The sequence below is a fragment of the Leptonotus elevatus genome, chromosome 6, assembly GCF_054856555.1.
Source record: "Leptonotus elevatus isolate MCC_2025b chromosome 6, RoL_Lele_1.0, whole genome shotgun sequence".
In the NCBI taxonomy this organism is placed as follows: Eukaryota; Metazoa; Chordata; class Actinopteri; order Syngnathiformes; family Syngnathidae; genus Leptonotus; species Leptonotus elevatus.
This window is the reverse complement of record NC_141244.1, coordinates 6844877-6866788: the sequence shown is the minus strand read 5'-3', so window position 1 is coordinate 6866788 and position 21912 is coordinate 6844877. Positions and strand designations below refer to the sequence as shown.

Genomic DNA, 21912 nt, shown 5'->3' with positions numbered 1-21912 from the left:
AATTGTTGTGGTAAGCCAGCAAGCACATGCTGGCTGACACCCATCAATTGAAATGGAAAAGAAGGAATGATGGCTGAGAGCCGGTGCTAATCGGTAACAGGCTGCCTAAACCATCCTTGATTCAGCTCCAAATTAAAGCACAGGCAGTTGACTGCTATGCTGGGTGACAGATCTGGCCATTGCATCTCAACGTGAAAATTAGTAGTACTGCCCATAAAATTCCAAACATTATATCCTCTGTATCTCTATAGTCTCTTTAGATAAGCAACTTTAAAGGGAGAGAAAAAAACAAAAACAGACCAAGTAAACTGTTTTGTGTTGACTTACAAACACGCTGTATGACTGTTTCTAATCATTATTTCTCCATTCATTGCCAGGGCAGCTCCGTTTCAGGACACAGAGACAGATAGAGAGACAGGGGGAGGGGGGGGGGGAGAGAGAGAGAGAGAGAGAGAGAGAGAGAGAGAGAGAGAGAGAGAGAGAGAGAGAGAGAGAGAGAGAGAGAGAGAGAGACGCTATTGCACACACGTGTATGTAAAGTGTTAATTCAATGTATTGGTACAAGAAATAGATTACTGATTTTATTGATATAAAGTAAATTATAAATAGTTATTTAGCAGCAGTATATTACAAGTGACCAACGACCCACCCTGCACTGACGCCATCGCTAAAGCAGGGCCACGAAATACATTCATTCATTCATTTGACTGTGGCAGGTCATAGTTGAGGATCAAGAAAATTGGACAGTACCTGTATATGCAAAATGAAAATGTACTTTATGTTGTGACTCAGTTGTCTACACAGGAAGCATTTGGCATTTTCATGGACAATGGACTAAAATGTGATATACCAGGAAAGAATGGCTACACTGTGTGAACCACAACTAATTGGATGGAATTAGGTAAATAATTAGCAATTTGAAGATATTAAACTTGAGACGGTACAGTACTGTTTACCCCCAACCGCTGAAAGATTTTGTTCACTTCACGTGTCTTAAAATAAGAAGGGTCGCTGACACACTTATCTGTGGCCATCCTTGATCTTTGTACTTGATGGTATGCTACAATTTACTTACTAATTCACAATTTACTACTCTCTGGGCGCTTAAACAGTCACCTACACTAACAGGCTGTGCTTACTGTGATGGTTCAAATGCAGAGGTCAAATTTCATGTACTGTACATAACAAAACAAAATGTGATTCTTCTTCTGCTGTCCTTTTTCATGACGTGGGATTTACTTAAAACAATGCCGCAAACGGCAAAAAAAAAAAAATCCAAAACCTTAATTAATAAACCGGAAGCTGAAGATTGAACGATACCTTGCAAACAGTTTCAGTATCCCATGGCAGGATAGTGCGAAGGTCAATAACCTCACAGGACACGCCCAGTTTCTCCTGAGCCATCTGGGCCACTTCCTTCATGACATGTACCTGATGGAAGAAAACAAAAAGTCCACATGATCATGATAATTCATTCTTCGTCATTCAATTATCATTATCTGTTATTGTATCAAAAGATTACAGGTACCTTGCAAGTACAAAGCATTTTAATGTGCTTTTATATTATTAACTGTGGTAAAGACAGAGCATAAACAAATACTTGTATCTGTTCTTCTGGATCTCAATTTCCTCTCCTGTAATTTTCTTTGTCACTTAACTTAGATGGCCAGGCAGATGAGCAGTGGTGAGGTAGGAAAACAAAGAAAGGAGGGCCACTGTTTCCACTACTTTACTGGATCATCTCTCTTGCCAAGTCATCCTTCTAAAATAACACTGGCTATGATAGAGACGCTTTCTTTCAGTGTCCCCTGAACCCCCTCTTGAGTTGCAGGTACATTGAGACCCAGATAAGCCAGATAAAGTGGCTAGGAACAATCAAACTGGATCTAACTCCTGGCGAGTTACAGGCTCTGTGATACCAAGCCGTAGAAATCAAAGCTCACTGATGAAAAAGCTATCACCAATTGAAAATGTGCTGCAGACATGTGCCGTTAATAAGCCGAAAGACAAGCACAGGCTTGGTTCTGAGATGGTTTTGCAGATATAGTCTAAGCATCCCAGCTGAGAGACCCTGCAGTGGCACAGGAGGCGAGTAATGGACTTAAAATTAATCCACTGGCTTTGAACATTACATATTGTTGATGCAACTCCCTTTTCCCTGTGTCCAGGGTTCCAAAGATAGACGATAACTAAACTATTCAGCACACCCACTGAGATGTTGTCAATGATGTGCAGGATCACCTACCTGCGTCCCCCAGGCAATCAATGTGACATCACTTCCTTCCTCCACAACCTCAGCCTGTGAGAGTGGAATAGTGTAGGCTTCTGTGGGAACCTGCTCCACTGCAAACACACAAATACCCCACATTGGAGCGTCAACAACTGACATTCAACAACAGCGATCTATTTTTGATGACTGGCACAATTTCAATCTGCATTTCAATCATGCTATTTTGTCCAACAGCATGGTGTATGAGAACAGTTTCAGGACAAGTGTCACAAAATATATTCCAAATCCAAACTACGAGTGTTCCTCTTCAGTGTTCCTCTAGACGTTCAACCAGCACGTCTACAAAGAGATCGTGTGGCATTTGCCTCTTTCAGTGTAGAAGAAGAGGCAAGAGTTGTGGCAGGACAACTCTGCTCTTTGCCTGCTCACAGTGCACTAAGCTTCTGGCTCTTCCTGTCTGAGAAGAACATCTCCATGTTGGAGCAAGTTCCTTAATCACATCAAAGGGGAAAACATATACTGTAGTTTGGAGTTGAAATTTAGATTCTGACATCGATCCTGGAACATTTCTGACACACCTCGTAATAAATCAGCAAAGTATATTGCATAAAGATGAGGCCATGACAGTACTTACTATTATCAGTCAATCCATTCTGCCATTTAATATATAACTTATCCTACTCGTATTTTTACAGGGACACTAAATATCAAACCTTTAGTGTTCCACCTTTCAGCACGGGGGGTACATTATGACCAAGTTAAAGGCACTGCTGTGCAATTGTCACCTCCCTGTTTGGCAACGGAATTTGGAAGAAAATAATCATAAAAGTTCTCCCACTCCTGTTACACTACTGTATTTATGTAGCTGATGACACTGTCACCATACCCAACAGCACACAAAGCTAATCAGGATTTTCCTTTACATATTGTGAAATGAAATGTACAGTATTGCTTGCCGTAAACCTTTGGCCATTTCATCTAATATACTTGTGTCTGTGGAGACACTATAGTACTCAGAGAGAACCCTTACATGCATAAGAAGAATGTTCAAATTTAACATAGAAAGGCCCAACACAGGACCCAGAATTGGATCCCAAACCTTCCTGCTGTAAGCCAGCAGTTCTGACACTTTTCATTATTCTTATTATATAGTGTATTCTTCTTAGTTCAGTTTTTTAAAATAAAAATCAATTCAAGTCATCTTTATCCAAAAACTTACAGACTCAATACTTACAAGGATTAATACAGAACACATTAAGTACCCTGTGGTTATCAAGATACTAACATTTCAAACTGACTAACTTTAATAGAAGAGTACAACCACTAATGGAATGACAAACCCATCAAACACACATTCCTCCACTAGTACATTTTGTCTGGCTGATTTCAAAGGCTAACGCACGATTTTTCCAGAATGTCATTGCTTAGAAGAGACCACATGTACTTCTATCAGCACAACATAATGTTTGAGTAATAATATTTGCCAGCTACATGTTGATTAATGTTGCAGAAAAAACTGGGTTTGGATACCGAGGGGAGGACTCATATTCGTGTTGCTTTAAACCCAATAGAGAGCAACTCAGCACTGTGACTGTACACTAAAAAGCACTGAAAAACAACTCTCTCACGCTACACAAATTTGGAGTACGGTAATTTCCGGACTAAAAGGCACGCCTGACTATAAGTCGCGCCAGCCAAATTTGGAGAATACACCAGATTGGTCCATGTATAAGCCACACCCGACTGTAAGCCGCAGGTGTTTTAATGTCACCGCACCGGTGTATAAGGGTTTGTGAGGTGCACAAATAATACAGCGCACGTCCTGCAGTCACAATAGTAGTACACTATAACAACAGAACAAAACTTACAGCGCTTGAAGAGGCAATAACGTCAAATGGCTAATTGAAATCCGTTTTTAAAAGTGGTTGCCAGTAACACGGCAGTAAAGGTGCATTAATAACACAACTGTACAAACATACATTACTGTAACAAAGTCCTCTTCCTCAGTGTCGAAACCGAAGAGCCCCAGAATGGCCCTCGTCAGTCACTCTCTCTCCTTTGTTGTTGCTCTCAAAACCAAAAAACTCCTCTTCCTCTTTGTCAGTGTCAGAATCAAACAGGTTGAATGCCTTCAACATATTATGCACTTCTGTTTCCATAATGAGCGCAAAAACTGTCTCGCTCTCGTTCTGTCTCTCCTACTGCATTTGGGCTCACTTGGTTTGGTTTGCTCTGCCTGGCGCTCTTGCGCTTCTTTTACAGTGCACCCCCTCGTGACCAGGTGGATAAGCCGCACAGTTGTATTAGCCGCAGGGTCGAATGCAAGTGAAAAAAGTAGCGGCTAATAGTCGGGAAATTACGGTAAATAGAGTTTTCCAAAATCTCCAAATATCTGAAATATTTATGTATTAATTTGTACTTATCTTTGTGTTAATTTTAAACAAAAACAGAAGGTACAGAAGTTATTTGGGTCAGCAGCATCTCTTGTAAAGTTAATTGAAAATTTAAAAAATTCGTTCTCTGAAGTTAACAGTTTCAAATTGATCTAGCTGTATGATTCTTCAAAAAGGCCAATGTCGATATTCGGAAAATGCTGAATATCGGTGCCGAATATCAGCCCAGCCGCTAATCTTCTATCCCTAGCCCCAATGTTCAAAACGTCATCATATGGAACTGCAGCATCTCATGTGAGCTGTCATACACTTGAAAAGCTTTAAATTAAGTCAACAGCAAAAGATTAACTCTGAGTGTGTTCTGCTTTTGACCTTTTTTTGCATTATGTTCTTCCCCAAAACAAGATAATGGAAAGAGAACAAGAAAATCCAAGTGCTGTTGTCCAGCGTTACATAGTGTTCAGTTCCATGACAGCCAGAGATGACTGATTGTATAGTGAATATACCCTATGACTGACTGGTAACCTAGTGAAGGTATAACCTGTCACATCCTCTTTTTTTTTCTCCTTTTCTTTTTAGAACATGGATGGATGCGTGGATCTAAAAAGTATGATTATATTATTACCCACCTATTTTTAAAGCATGAATTACTGCTGTTTAACAAATTAGTTACGGTAAATAAACTTGCCATGCAATTTACATTTACAAATAATCCAATTTACCTGCTGCTCTGTAAAGGATCTTGGGTTCAAAGAAAATGCAGGGATTGTTATCAGCGATGCAGGACAGAAGCAGTCCCTTGGCCTGCACTGGACTACGAGGTACTACGACCTGTGCACAAAGATTACATTGGGTTAAATCCATTTCAAATACTAATAGTAATATTAAGAGTATGTCTAAAAGTGTGATTCTCTTATCCTGAAATTATATCCACGTTTCACATTTACAAACATTGATAATATAGTGCAAAGTGGATTATCTACACCCCCTTTACCACTACCCGCCTTCTCTTAAATATAATCAACTTGCATAGGAAGCAAAAGTACTGAAACTTTTAATTTTAATTAAGGCCTTATTGCCCAGTGGTCAACTTGTAGTTAGTTGGTCAAATCCAGCAATCCATCTTTTTTAGTAGATATTTGAATCACATTCATACTGTGTTGCAACCATATCCTATATTTGTCTTCCTGTTGATGTTTGCGCAAAAGCTGGATCAGAGATGACAATGTGATTTGTTTGACATAATCAGCGATTTTTATGACTCCTCGTTAAAAAAAAAAAGTTACTAGTGAGTTTAATTCCTGAAAAGACATGAGTGGAAGGATTTTCACGTTGTGTTTCGTATGACAAGAAAGGTCAATCGCGTTGAACATTGCCAATGACATGCCCATTTATACGTTACAAAAGCAAAAATGTATTGACAAATACCTAAATTTATCACCGAAAGTATGTGTTTCTAAGCTGGAAATATTTTGTTGAGGTCGCCTTACTTCGACTGAAACAAAGCAAATATTGGAAGAGGGGAAGAACAAAAACAAAACTTGTTTTAAATTTTGTTGACATTATGTCTAGGGATGCTCTGAGCCGATTGCTTGTATCGGGTATCGGTGAAAAAGGTCTCGATCCACAGACGATCCTATTTGCACTGACAAATCCATTATAAACAGGTTTTGTTCCTGATTATTTTTATATTTTGTGTTACTAAGCTAGAGGAGCTGTTGGTTAATTTACAACTGTTCTGCTGTTGCTCAGTTATCTAATAAACAATTCATAAGATTTATACATCCCCCCTGCTTACAAAGTTGGAGTGGATCTGTATATGGTATCAGCAGATACTAAACCTAAGGTATCGGTAGTGAAAAAGGTAGATTCGGAATATCCCGACTACCAGCTTTAGATGTGATTAAAGAAAGCTTGATTTGACAACTCAACTGTTGTTTTCGGTCTACCAGTCTCATTTCATTGTGATTTTCTAATTTCAAATTTTTTAAGTGTTATGGTACATTATATAATCAATCTCAGCATCTTCTTAAATATTTGAGAACAAGATCAAACCAATTTTCTTTATAACATTAGCATACTTATGCTGACATGACATCACACTCCAGAGTGCTGGTATTAACACAGAGAATGGAGTGGAAGGAAAGTGCAAGAAAGAATCTCTTTGGCTTATTTATGTAAGGCCAATAATGACAGACTAGTAAGTGGCTTTGCTTTCACTGCGGTTTCCATCATTAGTGTGTTGCAAAAGCTTGTATAAAAACAGATACTTCCATTGCATATGTAATGGATAATACTGTATAAACTTTATACATGGCCACTTTTCGCTTTCTCTGTCTGCTGTTTGTTGTATCGCAGTGTTTCCTCTACATTTATTCAGGAGCGGCGGGCCACCACTCCTAAATCCTTTGAATTTCTAATGAAAGCAATTGGAGGGGAGGGGAGTGGAGTATGCAGCGTGACACCAGATGGATAGTAAAAAAGACGGCGAGACATTATCGGGAATTTCGTCAATGGCTGGTCCGTTTTTTGTTAGCACATAACTATCCCCCATCGACGAATAATGTCCGCCGCTCCCTGCCACTCCGGGGACAATGTGAAAAAAAAGCTAATTTTTCACAACCCAAAGTTGGCAAGTATGGCCTACCCCCTCCCCACTAGCATGGCAAGCCACATTCACATTCTTTAACGAAATAAAGTGGGTTTGGTCACTCGGCAATTGAAAGCGATTTAAGTTCGGCTCAAAACGAATCATGCAATCAAATTTGCTTATTTGCGGAGACATACTCCTCGTGAGCAACGTCACTTTTTGGCGCCGGAGTTCTATCATCACATGAATCATCAAGTTTTTACCGCAACAGCGACTTACTGGTAAGTCATTCACTACTGTCTCGCTTCGAGTAGCCACGCTTTTTGCTGATTGGATCTTTTGACTGTGTCTTGGTAAGGTTTGCCCCGCCAAGGCAAAGGCATTTTGGCTGTGTGTGTATGTATGTGTGTGTGTGTGTGTGTGTCCTCAATCATTTCTGTTTTTCACTTAGGTATTTGAATTACTCAAGTACTAATTTCAGCCCTAATCATCTCTCAATGCAGAATTAAACGGGTTTCGCAAACTAATAAATGGTAAATTGGAAGCATTTAAGAAAGCACACCAAAATCAAACATCCAATTATCCATTCATCCTATATGTTTCTCGCAAATGTAAAACTGACAAAACAACAACCATACGGCAATATGGAAACACATATAATTAAGAAACTGTCGGGTGCTGTAAACCTCACCTTAATGCCAGGGCAGTGGGCAAAGAAAGCCTCTGGGCTTTGGGAATGGTAGAGGGAACCATGGCCGACACATCCCCAGGGAGCCCGAATGGTGAGTTTGCCACAATCAAACAAGTTGCCAGAGCGGTAGCGGTACTTAGCAGCTTCATTGACAATCTACAACAAAAGCAGTATGTTACGTTGCGCCAAAAAATATAAAGTGACAGATTTAATCCAACGACTGGCACAGTTTTGTTGCTGTAGAAGGAAATTAGATTTTGTGTTAGTATCAACTGCAAATGTGCCCTTTGAAATTTCCTGGATTTCTGCATCAGTTGTAATATTTGTAAAAAGTTGAACTTCAATGTTTACATAGTTTTCAGATTGGATTCGGGTTCAAATTCCACGCCCTCTGTCTGCGTATTTGACACCATGTGCACATTCTGTACGTGAAGAAGCGAGTACGCATTTGAAAAAAAAAGGGTGTGTGCAGTTTTATTTTTTGTCAACAGCTGGCAGTAGCGATTCAAAATATAATTTTCTGCATTCAGTAGCTTTAAGTGAAGATCAGATCAAATTTTATTACCAGTTTCTGCAGAAATTGAGGAAATTCCAAAGGGTTCAAAACTCATACTCTTTCAACATACATAATTGGCCGCTGCCAGACTAATGATTTAGCAATGTGATTCATCGGGTATGGAAAGGTGATGGTCAATGGTATCTCATCTGCTCCCAAAGACGTATAAATATGTTCTATTTTAAATGTTTTAAGTGTCCCAAAGATGTATTTATACGTTGTTGTTTTTTAATGCTAGAGCATACAGAAGGCTTTGATGCAGCCTCTCAACTGCAAAGGTTGAAGTAGTTATTACACAAACGGCCAGCAGAGCATAGAAAATGAACTAGGACCTACCTCAATTACTCAGAATTCTAAATAGATTTGTGAATAATGATGAAACTTAACTATATTCTAATGCTAATTGCTGCAAAATGAAAACAGATAGAAATGTACTTTTTTTTCCTGATGAAAGAAGAGATTTTAATCTTTCTTTTGGGAGGTTTCGTGTTTTTATGGCAATAGAACTCAATATTCTGTGGGCCTTGCAAAATCAGTCAAAATCCAATACAAGAGCCAGGAGTGAAGGGGGTTGCTTCAGTGAAAATGGCTGGGAGTGAATGAGTTAAGTATTTTTTTTCTGACTGACTGATCGATTGATAAGGACTCTCCAATGCAAGCCAGCAAGACTGCCTTGTTCGTCGATCCGCTCACTCAACCATTGAAAGGCAGTTTGCAACAAGTCCAACAAGACACGCTTAGGACCGCCCCTGATTCCAACATTGGCCTCAAACATCATTGATGCATATTTTGTTGTATGCATCTTTGACAGAACAAGGACACATATTTATCTTAAGGAGGACACACACGCTGTGACACGAATGGCAACATATAAATGCCAATTCATCTCCCTAAGAAAACATGACATTTGAGGGCTGTTTATGAAACACCCTTTCACTATATTCAACATACAGTACTTAACAAAAGAATAGCATGTGAGCGAAGCAAAAATAGCACTAGGATTTGTGTTTGTGGAGCTGGTAATTATCTATCAACATCTACTATTAAAGTAAAAATTTATGAAAGTTAATACAGGTGGGATAAGGGAATTACAATTTACCTAAATAGGGACATTTCATGACAAATCACCCAGTGGGTTTAACCTAGCGGATTTAGATTTTAATGAAACTTGCTGTACTAAATTTCAATCGGAGCAGGTGTTTGGAAGCTACTGCCCACTGAATTTGAATATTTTTGGCAAAAAGGGGCATGTCCTCCTTCCTTTAAACCCTTACAGCTCAGGAACTACTTGGTCAATCTTTACAAAACAGATATTGTTGGGAAGGGAAATCAACAAGGATTCCAAATCAGAAACATAGATAAGTTTCAGTTTCTTTTTTTTTTCTTTGTATGCGTGTGTGTGTGTTGCAGCAATAAGGAGTCAAAGTACCCCGCACCCTCAGATACTCATTGAATAGTAAACGAATGTATGAATAATCATTGAAAGTTGAATATTCATGAAATATTTATTTAAGGTTGAAAATGACACGTCACAACTTTTTTTTTGAACTCACTCTCCTAACTTCTGTTTGTGATGTCCTGGCACTCACGCCCAAGGAGGCATGCTGAGCCCTGCCCACATGCTGGCTGTCAAGTCACATTTTTATAAAAATAAATAAATAAACCTTCGACCATCATCTCAACTTTGGCACACACAAACACCTCTGCAAAATGTCATTCTACCATTTCAGAAACATTGCAAAACGTCACCCTACACTATCCTGGGAAATGTAGAGAAGCTTGTCCATTACTTTGTGTCCTACTGCGGTTTTAAACAAGACCTTATTAAGACTTTTCTTTTTACAAAAGCCTTTTGCTCTGCCCTCTTTTTGTGTTATTTTTTAAACATCTTTTACCAAGAAAAAGCAGTTTGAAATTGCTGGAATATAAAGTGCATTACAAATAAAATCCTTTATTAAAACAAATCAGGAAAACTAAATTGGTGAAAAACTGTATAAAAATATATCTCTACGGTAGAGAGAATGTATTTAGAACTATACAGTATCTCTGAATTCTCTTAACAGGTTCTTTAAATGAATTGTGAGGCTACTGAGACATCCTAAAAATGGATAATTTGCTTCATTATTTATTATTATTACCTGGTCAAATGCAGGATAGATGTAGTCTGCAAACTGGATCTCTGCAATAGCTGTGGCTCCTGCAACAGCTACACCAATACCAAATCCCACAATCCCCTGCTCACAAAGTGGAGTGTTGAAGACTCGATCCTTACCTGGGGTGACATTAAGAGAAATATAAATTAACTACCTGCAAAAATCTAGAATATAGGCTAATTGAGGCAACAATACAGTAGATGCAGCATTTTCCAAGTTGGCTGTATAAGAAGTACAACACTCAAACTTGGCTATTCAAGCCATGCCGGACTAAGCAGAGGTTTTCCCTTCCTTTCCTGTCACCCACTTACCTGCCTACGGTTATTTCTACGTGAAAGTAATGTATTATATTAAAAAATCCATCCATCAATCAATTTTCTGCCGTTTACCCTCAGAAGGGTCATTGATGTGCTGGATGGTGTGCCAATTCAAGCTGACTTTAGGTGAGATGCGTGACACTGCACCCTCTGGACTGGTCAACCTAGCACACGGCACTTACAGTATATTACATATAGTAGAATATGAACAGCAAATCATGCTCACATTTACTTACAAATCAATTCCCTCTGGCTGCGGTAGGGAAGCCTGTCATTTGCTTGAATGGCTAATCCTTTCCCAGCCACGAGCAACGTACTTGTCACTTATCAACATAACATAAAGATAGCGCTAGCTCTGGTGGCCCAAATGGCAGCAATGATTGGTTTGCTCACAATATCGCAGCTATGACTGTGTGAGTAGAGGCAAGGTGGCCCATTCAGCTATTTGTGTCCACTTGTTGGACTCCCTAAGCCTGCTTATGAGTGACAAAACGACAAAAGCATCACTTGCAGGCCGGATTTGGCCCATGGGGCTGCTAATTGGGGATGGCTGATGTACGTTATATTACAAATATGTTTGTTTATATATATATTATATAAATAGAAGTTAGTAACTATAAATTCAATCGTCACCTGAATTACATTTCATTTGACTATGCTGCATACACACTGGCAACATTTGATCAATACAGTACACATTTTTGGATGACAGCAATACACTCCCAAAATGTAATGCAGCCTTTTTGGTTGTAGCAAACATATTCAGTGATCCAGAGTATAAAAAAAATAAAAAACTGATGAAAAAAACAGATCCTATTTTTGCTAGCAATTCCATTTTCCCTTTCCCCACCCTGTAATCTAACATGGAGTCAGAAGAATGTGTACACTAAATTTGGACTATGAATGTAATTTTTGCTTACTCTGTACTTTCTTTGTCTGTGGTGGCATAAAATATCCTCCTCATCAGTATTACTCATTAAATTAAATTTGCTAAGAGACCATCACAAATCTGAAATAAAAATTCAAACGATCCAAGGGTGAGCTCATTGGTCGTAGTACGAGAGTCAACCTCATGTGAAGGTGACTGGAATGCATGTGTGTTGTCAAGGTGACCAGAAACATTGTGGCCATACATTAAATACATATATAAATTAAAATTAAAATTAAAAAAAACATGCCATTTTAAAAAATGATATTTGACCTATGTTAGGCAAAATATTAATAATGGCAAATTGATTAAAGTTATGTTTTTTTTTCAACAGTAACAATTGGATATTTTAGTATTTCAACGTTGCCACGTTTGCACTTCAACACAATAATTGACTGATACTAATAAGACTTTTAGTCTTGATAACAAGTCTTAAGATGTGCAACATGTGTTTCCAATTCAAGAGAGAGCATAGTGAATGCATGGTTAGTCTGGCCTGTTGCCTGGCAGCAAAAAGACTCCTAGTTCAAGGCATAGTGTGGAGTAAAAGCATGCATGTGCTCAGCCAAGTTCTCTCCAGGTGCTCTGGCTTCTTCCTACAGTCCAAAACATTATGTATGGTTAATTGAATGCTCTGTATGTGCGGATTTGATCACCCATGTGATAGACCGGTGATCAGTTTACAGTCAATCTTGCCTCTCACCCTACGTTTGCTGCTTTTGGCCAATATGTAATAACTCTTCTGGTTAAGCAATTTGTTGATTTAGATGTACCTGCATGCTTGGGGTCATTGTCATGCTGAAAGGTGAAATTCCTATTCAGTTTCAGCTGTCTAGCAGACATCTAGAGGATTTGGGCCAAAATTGACTAATACTTGGAACTTGTCAGAAGAAGTCCCTTCAACTTGAATGAACCCTTTATTTCAGGGAGAAAGCCAATTTTGGGGGTGCTATTCTTTTCGTGCAAAGAAAAATATGAAAACAGCTTTATTAATTTAACCAGACAAAGTCAAAGGAATCATTCCATATCCTTAAGTATCATTTTCCTTAAGTAAAGTCAATTGCAAGTTCGATTCTGCAAGATATTGTCTGCTATAATGGTACATGTTGACTTGGGATGGTAAAAAACAATCAGCCACATCATGTTTAAATCTTTTTGACATGGGCTTTTTATGTATGTAGGAAGGTGCGTAATTGATTCAGTATGTCTCTGTCATCCATGTAATCAGTCAGCAAAGTTTCATTCGAAGGTACGGTGGTTGAGATGAGTTAAATTCATTCCTTGACCACACTCGTAACTCAAAAAATATCTGAAATCATTTTTCCCACTGAAATCATGGAAATGCCATTATCGTAGTCCATCCAGAAAAATATATTTGTATTTTATTTTATAATTTTTTAAATTAGGAAATCTATAGTACTGTATAATATTTTATAAAACATTTTTTAAAATGCCATTATTACATTGCATTAAAAAAAGAAAGTAACAGTTTGTGTTGCTTTCTGCAGTGATGCACATTGTGCTGCTCATTCTGGTGACTTTGCTTTGGCCACCTGAGGCATTATAAGACAGACCTAAGGATATACTGTACTGGAGAATCCACTCCTCTCTTGGCTTCTCAGTACAGCAGTAATAATCATTCTTTGCAGAGGATAAAGAACATATGCTTGTGAATATTGTTATATTGTCAATGTCTGCATGTGTAACCTGCTGCACTGTGTATGTTCAGACATGCGTTGCTTAAAGAGCACCACCACCACCACATAGATGATAGCACGTGTGCCTCTGGTGTTTCCCCTTTGTATAAGAGTAGAGGCTTTGAATGGTTGTTTTCAACAAACAAACTACGTTTAGATAGGAACCTTCAGCTGAAAGTGGCATTATAGAGCTTGAAGACTAGTTTTTGCAGAATATTTACTAATGATACCATACATCATTGCAAGTTTGTGATCGCAAAACAACCATCAATCAACAACTCGAATCTCGAAAAACTTGGATCACTCGAATCTCAAGGCACTCTTGGTTGCAATTCAAGAAGTAGATTTGATTGCAAACTAATGTCAAATGGCTTTTACAGAAGTCAAAAATTCAAATTCATTCATTGGTCACCCCAGTCACTACTAACACAGTTTTCTATGAATTATAGAAACAACACATAGTATGCAGTAGAAGTAGAATAATTACAATATTATATTAAATTTTTTTGTGGGGAGGAAAGCCAAGATGAAAATATCACAAAAGCCATTCATATAGTGCTCGCCCTGCATTAACCTCTTTTCTGCATAGTTGCTGCAGGTGGTAAAGGTGTGCTTCTTCCCTTTCAGTAGTGAGAGGGATAAAAACAGCTTTGCACTCATCACTGTACACAAAGATGAGATGGAAAATAATGATCCCTCTCCAAAAGGTCAACATTTCTGACGTCAATGAAAACAAAGGCAAAGCCAGCTACTGTGCGATTGATTCGAGACTCCACATTATCTAAAAAACAAAAACAAAACATAAAACCAAAGCAAATTGACCAAAATCATCTTGTAAGTGGTGGAAGACAGTAGCCTATGATTTCAGACTATTCTTCTATGCATGTCATCGCATAAGAGAATAGTATAAATTAGCACAAGTGTTGCTATTTGGAGAAAAAATTTGGGGTTTGATGTAAAATAGCAAACAAGCCAACATTTTAAGCTAAATATAAAAACAAATGAAAAACTCATGAGTCAGAGTGGTGATTTTACTGTACACTGTTGTGCATGTTACCCCCTTTTTTTTATGCTACTGCCATGTGACAAATTCTGCTTGTCCAGTCAAGAGCTGAAAGGGATCCACCACACTTTAATAGGTTCCTTGTTAGAATAACAATACAAGAAGGATCACATTTAACTGCATTTTACGATCGGTATTGTTAAACTAATGCCGTATTTGAAAGTGCAAATTCCCAAAACACCTGTTTTAGTGGTACACGCACAATTTAGATGCCGCAAAGGACTGGACATTTGAGCTGAGCTGAATTGACTCCAGTCAAAAATAGACAAATGATGCATTCGCCTTTATCATATCAAGTCTACAGGGGCTGCACAAATTGTTGATAGACAGACCTCAAGTCTGTTTCAATAGTTGCTGTAGAAACGTGCAATGTAACAGTGTAGTGACAACTCCAGTCACAGTATTGCAATTGCTTCTTCTTCTCTGCTTATCTGTCCTGTCCCTTAAACACCTTCAAATGCGCACACACAGACAAATACTGTACACCAGAACTGGATAATTCACACATTGGTATTCATTTTTTGCTTCCTGGCAATACTTGCACCCTTTGCCTCATTGTCATTATTCTGCAGGTCTTATTGTCTACGATACCATATGTCAGAATACAAAAATAAATAATTTTAACTGCCTAGTGCAGTCACAATAACTTGCTCCCATTTGAGTTTGAAAGTCATAATTGATATGAAACTGGCATTGCTAGCATTAACTACCTACAGTACTTCTTTGACATATCAGTTACAAGCAGTACAAGTAAAAAATAAAATAAAATAAAAAATTTATAAAAACATCCCCAGGATATATAAACACTGATTTTGTAATGAATAACAGCAGTAATTTCAACACCACCTAGAAAAGGTTATCAGGTAAATACGGTAGGCTGTACCCAAACCAATAATTACATTTGTATTGTTTCCTGGGCTACAATGAATACATATGTGCAAAAGGGTCCTTTTGGTCCTCTAGGTGAACAGTGAACTCTTATTGGAACAGCAAAAAGTGAGGTTGTTTAGGTCCTAAATACTCTGCTGCCACCTTGTGGTAAAGGCAGAGAAAAAGCTGCTGACAACAAGGGGCTTGATTTTAGCTCTGGGTGGTGAGGTGGTGCCGTCGCTTATGGAGGACCAAAACTGCCAAAATTCAAAATAAATAATTGACTAAAGGTGAAAATAAAAACAGATGTAAAAAATATATTTCGAAAATGGAATCCAAAAGTTTGTGTATGTGTGCGTGTGGGCGGATGTGTGTGTGGAAGATTATTATTATTATTTTTTTAATGGTATTGAGCAGGTTTCAACTTGCCATATTTGTCTCTCAGGCCCACTGTGCATCGAAACACTCCACCGAAGGCCACATCTTCCCCAAAGATGACTGCGAAGAAGCACAACACAGTTATATTTCCTGAGCATGAGGGGAAAAAACAGTGAACAGTCTTCTAAAAATCAAAAACAGGCTTGGGTCTGATTACATTGACAAAGAGAGAAATGGGACGGGATTCAAAGAATAAAGTAGCTGAAAACAACAACAACAACAAAACTTAACTTTAATGATGAAGGCATAATAAGTTGCTTTTGGAATTAAGTGTCACAAAAAAGCAAACAGAAAAAGTAAAACAAGCATTTTCTCAATCTGTAGAATTCAACTTTTGTTCCACTGCACATCTTTCTTCAACTAGTATTTATTAAACAATTTAGTCGCTGAAATTTGATGACTGTTATGAATCACAAGGTGTTGAGATTGCAGTTCTTTTAGAAATTGTGTGTACAGTGTTTACTGAGAAATGATCCACACACCTTCTATACTCTTTGGTTAATATACCACAATATGTAGACCACATCTGACAAGCTACGTCATTATTTGGAATTTCACTACAAGTGTCTGATAAGTTCCTGCAACAAAAAATGTTGCTATGGATATTAAACTTTATAGTCTCAGTTTCACATCTTTTTTTAATGTAGCAGTAGAATATGTAATAATCTTTTGCTTAGAAGTTTATGAAGTAAACAGAAGCAATTGGTTGACTTCTTGTATTACATGTTAAAAATATGATGATACAATGTATGAAAACTAATGAATAAAATATGTTGTTTTAGCAAGATACCTGCTGTGGGGTCACTGGAAAGAGTGTTGTCCAAGGCACTTGTAACTGACTGGAACAAATTCATCTTTTGGGTTGGCCCTATAAGGAGGTACAAATACAAATAAAACAAGACAAAATTCAGAGTACCGGCAATACAGTATATAAGCATAAGCAGTACATAAGCAATATGTTAATGTCCTAATTAGGCATGGGCGAGTATCGATACCAGATATCGATACTGGTATCGGCCCCCACTCTTGTGGCCGTTTTTCGATCAGGAACTAAAGGCAGAAATGGTTATTTTGCATTTATTGAGCGCCACAGGGGGCTCCGGTAAGAGAGCACATAAGTCTTCAGTTGTACTCAACAATTTAATTAGCTCTCGAGTGCAGACAGATCTTTGTATATTATATAGTATATCGTCAATGACTACTGCACTGCTATGAGATGAAAGATGGACGGAGAACATGAACCAGGAAACGGAAATACAGAACAGACTTCCAAATTAAAAGCACAGATTTCAAAACAATATATAATTAAACATCACACACTAAACAGCTTGAGGAATTCTTAACATGGTAGATTTTACTAAATTACTTGAAGCACTATTGTATTGAATTTAATTCTTTGCACTTCACTCTATTCCTTAAAAAGAAGTTGTACAACCACATATTTTGATTGGGACTTTTTTTCCTGGCCACTGGATTATTTGTTTCATTTTATTTATCTATTTTTTTTATTTCATTTTATTGTGTGCTCTATGCAAAATGAAAAATTAGAATTGCTCATTTGCTCCTCAAAACTTAAATACATTCTATTTTAATTTTTTAAGTGACCCAAATACGTATTTATACGTTTTTAATGTGTGTGGTTTTTTTTATGCTAGAGCATACAGAAAGAAGGCTTTGATACAGCTTTTCAACTACAAAGAACGGTTGAAGAAATGGTAGTTATTACACAAATGGCCAGCAGGTGGCAGAAGAGCAAAAGAGATCAACCAGGGCCATGTTGAAAAAAAATCTTATTTACTCAGAGTTGTAAATACATTTGTGAATAATGATGAAACTTAGCTATATTCTAATGCTAATTGCTGCAAAACGGAAACAGATAGAAATATACGTTTTTTTTCTTAATGAAAGAAGAGACTAATCTTTCTTTTGGTAGGTGAAGGGGATTGCTTTAGTGGCTGGGAGTGAATGATTTAATTTGAAGCCATTTTAAGGAAATGTGCTATAATTGGGATATATAGGTCTTTAAAAAAATGTTTTATAAATTCTGTCATTGCTTTTTGCGAAATTTTATGTATCATAATTACTAATGGTATCGGCACTTGGTATCTGTAACGGTGAGTACTAAAGATTTGAGTATCAGTATCGGTCTAAAAAAAAGTGGTATCGAACATCCCTTGTCCTAATCAATTAAGTACTGTACTAGTAAAAATGGGAACACTTAAACAACACATGCCAGATATATGACATATTCCTGTTGAAAACTGTCTATGAACTGCCCAACATGCACAGCACTTCATGGGTCCAATGGCCACTGTGCCCCTAGCACATGCAGCGTGGCAGATCGGGTTGAATAGAAAAATATTTTTACTCATGTGTTTTTTTGCCTGAGTCCGACCGGAGACAGTCAGCACATTGGCATCTTAACATGGCTAAAAGCTTTAAAAGGAAAAAAAATTGTATAGACCTTTTAAGAATTTTGTACTTTTGTTTTCATTTGCATACTGTATTTGTTATTCAGGCGGTTTAGTTCCCATGACTTCACTGACTTGTGTACAGGCGGTGGCGTCACAGTGGCAGGAAGAAGAGGTTGCAACTCATTCGGCAACGAGTACCAGATTATACACTAAAATGTGTTCGGCTCTATGTGTCAATGACAACGTGTGTGTTATGACACACAGATGTATACCTAAAGGCCCTGTTAAGTCCATTGATAGATTTGTTACTAATTGCATTAGGCGTGTTTGCAATTTTTCAGAAATTATCTTCTAAGACTGAGAATTGGGTAGAAGTGCTCAAAGGTGGGGACATAGCATTAGACTGTGTTTCACCATTTCAGTTTTTTTTTTGGGGGGGGGGGGGGGCATGAGCATGACTAACACCAATGGTGCATTTTAGCGCCCATTCTTTCTCTCAGAAAAATCATGCAAACAACTCAATACAATTTTCCTTTTTCCTTATGATTGTATTAATAAGTAAATATTTTGTTGAACCCCTCATGATGCATGCTTTGGATTCAGTACAGGCGGTGTGTCTAGTTTACTTCAACTATGTATTTTCATTTATATATATATATTTTTTTTTTTAATTTACTTTAGTTTTTGAATGTGTTGCTTTGGTGGTGAATAATGCATTTTGATTTGAAAATTATATTGCAATTGCATGTGGCCTGCAATCCTCAATAAATTGACTTTTGATTCAATGAAAAAACTTGTGGCCCTTTAAGATTTGTATAGTAATTGAGTTCTCCAGGATCGTGTGCGTCCATTTTTTGAGCAGTTGTGCAGACAACAGTTACAATAGATGCAGTAAGCTACAGTAGTTACTACACTACAGTACAGTGATTGACACGTCACGTGACCACACCCCTCGAAAATGGTTTTGAATTTGGTTTGCAAGATTACACACGGGTGTGCCAGCACAGTCATGCATTACAACATATTTTCACTTAATTCACTTTCCTGGCTATTAGCACTGGCAGTAGCTCTAGAAATCTAAAGGAGGCAACTATCCTTATCATCACAAAATGAATGCTATCCGCATCTGATGCCAGTAGATCATAACAAAGCTGTAACAAAATAAAGTTTCTAAGTTTAAGTTAAGTGACGGCTTTGGTTTTTCTAAACGAAGTACCTTTTTACATTATTTACGCCACACTGCCAAATAATCAAATACAGGTAATGTGGATCCATTTATCGATCTTTCGTGCTACTGGCGCAAGAGGAAAAAGCTAGCAGAACAGCTAGCTACTTACCATACTGTGTCGGGACGAGGTCGGGCTGGAAGGTAAAGTGTGTTGCATGTCTACGCTGTGCTTTGATGTGGGGCTCGCAGCTTGGTGACAGTTTCAGCAACGTGGGTCCAAAGGGGCTCTGTGGTACGGTCGATATACCGGAGACAGAAAGTTTCGAGTGTACACCTCGTAGGAGAAGCCGTGCTGCAGCCGCCATTACTGTTGTGACCGTGGCTCAACGGAACAAAACTACGAAGATCGTCTATTAGAAAACAACTACATTCATAAATACTACACCTGCTTCATAGCTTATCTAATACGATAAACGGTCTGTAATATTTCATTTTGTTCATAACGTTTTGGCTTTCTACGCATGAACATTTCCATCCAATTATGTCAGTTTGGCCAATTAAATCACTATTGCAAGAGTGAACTATTTTAACGTGTCAAAGAATGAGCAGCTCTGTTAGATACAATGGTGTGATTGGTCGAAGAGGGGGCGTGTACGCAAAGATTTGATGCATTCGAGGAAGGTCGGAAGTCGGACTAATGCTGCATTTGAGGATAGTCGGAAGTCGGAAATCGGAATTATCCCAGTTGGCTTTTCCCAAATCCGACCTGAAAGTTTTTGAGACAAAAGTACCAAAAATGGCGGATAGTGATAAATGTTTTATTTATTTTGGTCCTAAAAGCACATTTTGACCTCCAACAAACTCGCCTTCTCGTAATTTTGCTTTATTTATTGTTTTTATCTTATTTCATAAGCATTCCATACAGTTCAGTAGTTCACTGTATCATTTCATGCAGGGAGATAGATATACTGTCATGTATGTTGTGTTATGTGAAGTTGCGTCAAATATTTATGAATGAAGAAAGCTATCTTGTGTGTGTGTGTGTGTGTGTGTGTGTGTGTGTGTGTGTGTGTGTGTGTGTGTGTGTGTGTGTGTGTGTGTGTGTGTGTGTGTGTGTGTGTGTGTGTGTGTGTGTGTGTGTTAAAGGGAGCGTTCCCGTACACACTTCCTGGTTTGAAATCGGAAAAGTCTTCCCACTATCCTCAAATGCAACATCAAATGGACTAGAGCAGTGGTGTCCAAACTAGGTCCTCGAGGGCCGGAGTCCTGCAGGTTTTGGATGTTTTCCTGCTCCAACGCACCAGTTTCCAATGAACAGGATCATTATCAGGCTTATGCAGAGCTTGCTGATGAGCTTCAGGTGTGTTGGAGAAGGGAGCCATCCAAAACCTGCAGGACTCCGGCCCTCGAGGACCTAGTTTGAACACCACTAGAGTACTCAAGAAGACCATCCACGGCTCACAGTCGGACACACATCTGCGGTGCCTGTCTCCCCGGGCAGCACCCCCTACTCCACTGCCGATAACTGTGTTTGCTGTTGTGGTAGTAATATAAAAATGTACTTTCGTCTTAAAATACATGTTTTTGCGGATTCAAAATGTGATACAGTGACTACAATTTTATTTGAGGTTGTTTATTTGCCAACTGTTATAGTCTTTAAAATGTTGTACCTGATTTTTTTTTTTTAGGTATATGTGTTTAAGGCGCACAGAGTAAAAAAAAAAAAGATAAAAAAGGAAAGCAGAGACTGCTGTACGGGGGAGAGACCTCGCTGTTGCCTCTAAGTGTTGCTACATCATAGAATAAAAAACAAGTGTCTGTCCTGACTCTTGCCTGAGTGTTCGCCTCCTTGAGTGCTACCACACCCGTCACCATGGGCGGGTCGGCCCCATTTGAGGCATGGATTTCTAAAAATTAGTTTTTTCATTATTAAATTTTTCATTGTAGCTATTGTGTTTTAAAATACTAACGTTGAAATGTTTATTCACTAAGTCATTAAAAATATGAAGAAACAGTGGTGTGATTTTGTGTGATTGATGGCCAGTTTTAGCTGCAACAGCCATCACGGCTTTACTGAAAAGAATGCGCGCCGCGCAGCAATACGAATAGAAAAATAGTGCCCGACGGCAATGGAGTCTGACTTTTTTCTAGTTTGCGGTTTTGTGATGCAAATGTATCACTCTTTTGAACACACATTGCTTTTAGAAGAAAACGCTTTATTTCCGTGACCCTAGTCAACTAGCCGGACTACTTTTGGCTCGACCAAAGCCGAACCAGATCTCGGCTCACAGGACGCTGTTAGCGGCGAGTCAGTGCTGATTGCACAGCACTGTAGGTGACGATGCCATACAGATTCATTCATGTAGTAAAAAAATAAAATTAAAAAAACGAACAATCCCTTTAA

The 21912-nt window shown here is 38.3% G+C and overlaps 1 protein-coding gene across 1 annotated transcript in view; it reads right to left on the bottom strand.

The window, feature by feature from the left end:
• Positions 1–20092, bottom strand: part of bckdhb (branched chain keto acid dehydrogenase E1 subunit beta) — a 40688-nt gene extending 20596 nt beyond the window's left edge. Inside the window, exons 1-8 of the mRNA XM_086079594.1 lie at positions 19678–20092; positions 16717–16794; positions 15918–15986; positions 10599–10732; positions 7905–8060; positions 5346–5454; positions 2246–2343; positions 1321–1431 (exon numbers count right to left, since the gene is read on the bottom strand). Coding sequence (XP_085935720.1) covers positions 1321–1431; positions 2246–2343; positions 5346–5454; positions 7905–8060; positions 10599–10732; positions 15918–15986; positions 16717–16794; positions 19678–19873 — 951 coding nt within the window. The 5' untranslated portion in view covers positions 19874–20092. The remainder of the gene's footprint in view (positions 1–1320; positions 1432–2245; positions 2344–5345; positions 5455–7904; positions 8061–10598; positions 10733–15917; positions 15987–16716; positions 16795–19677) is intronic.
• Positions 20093–21912: the final 1820 nt, after the last annotated feature.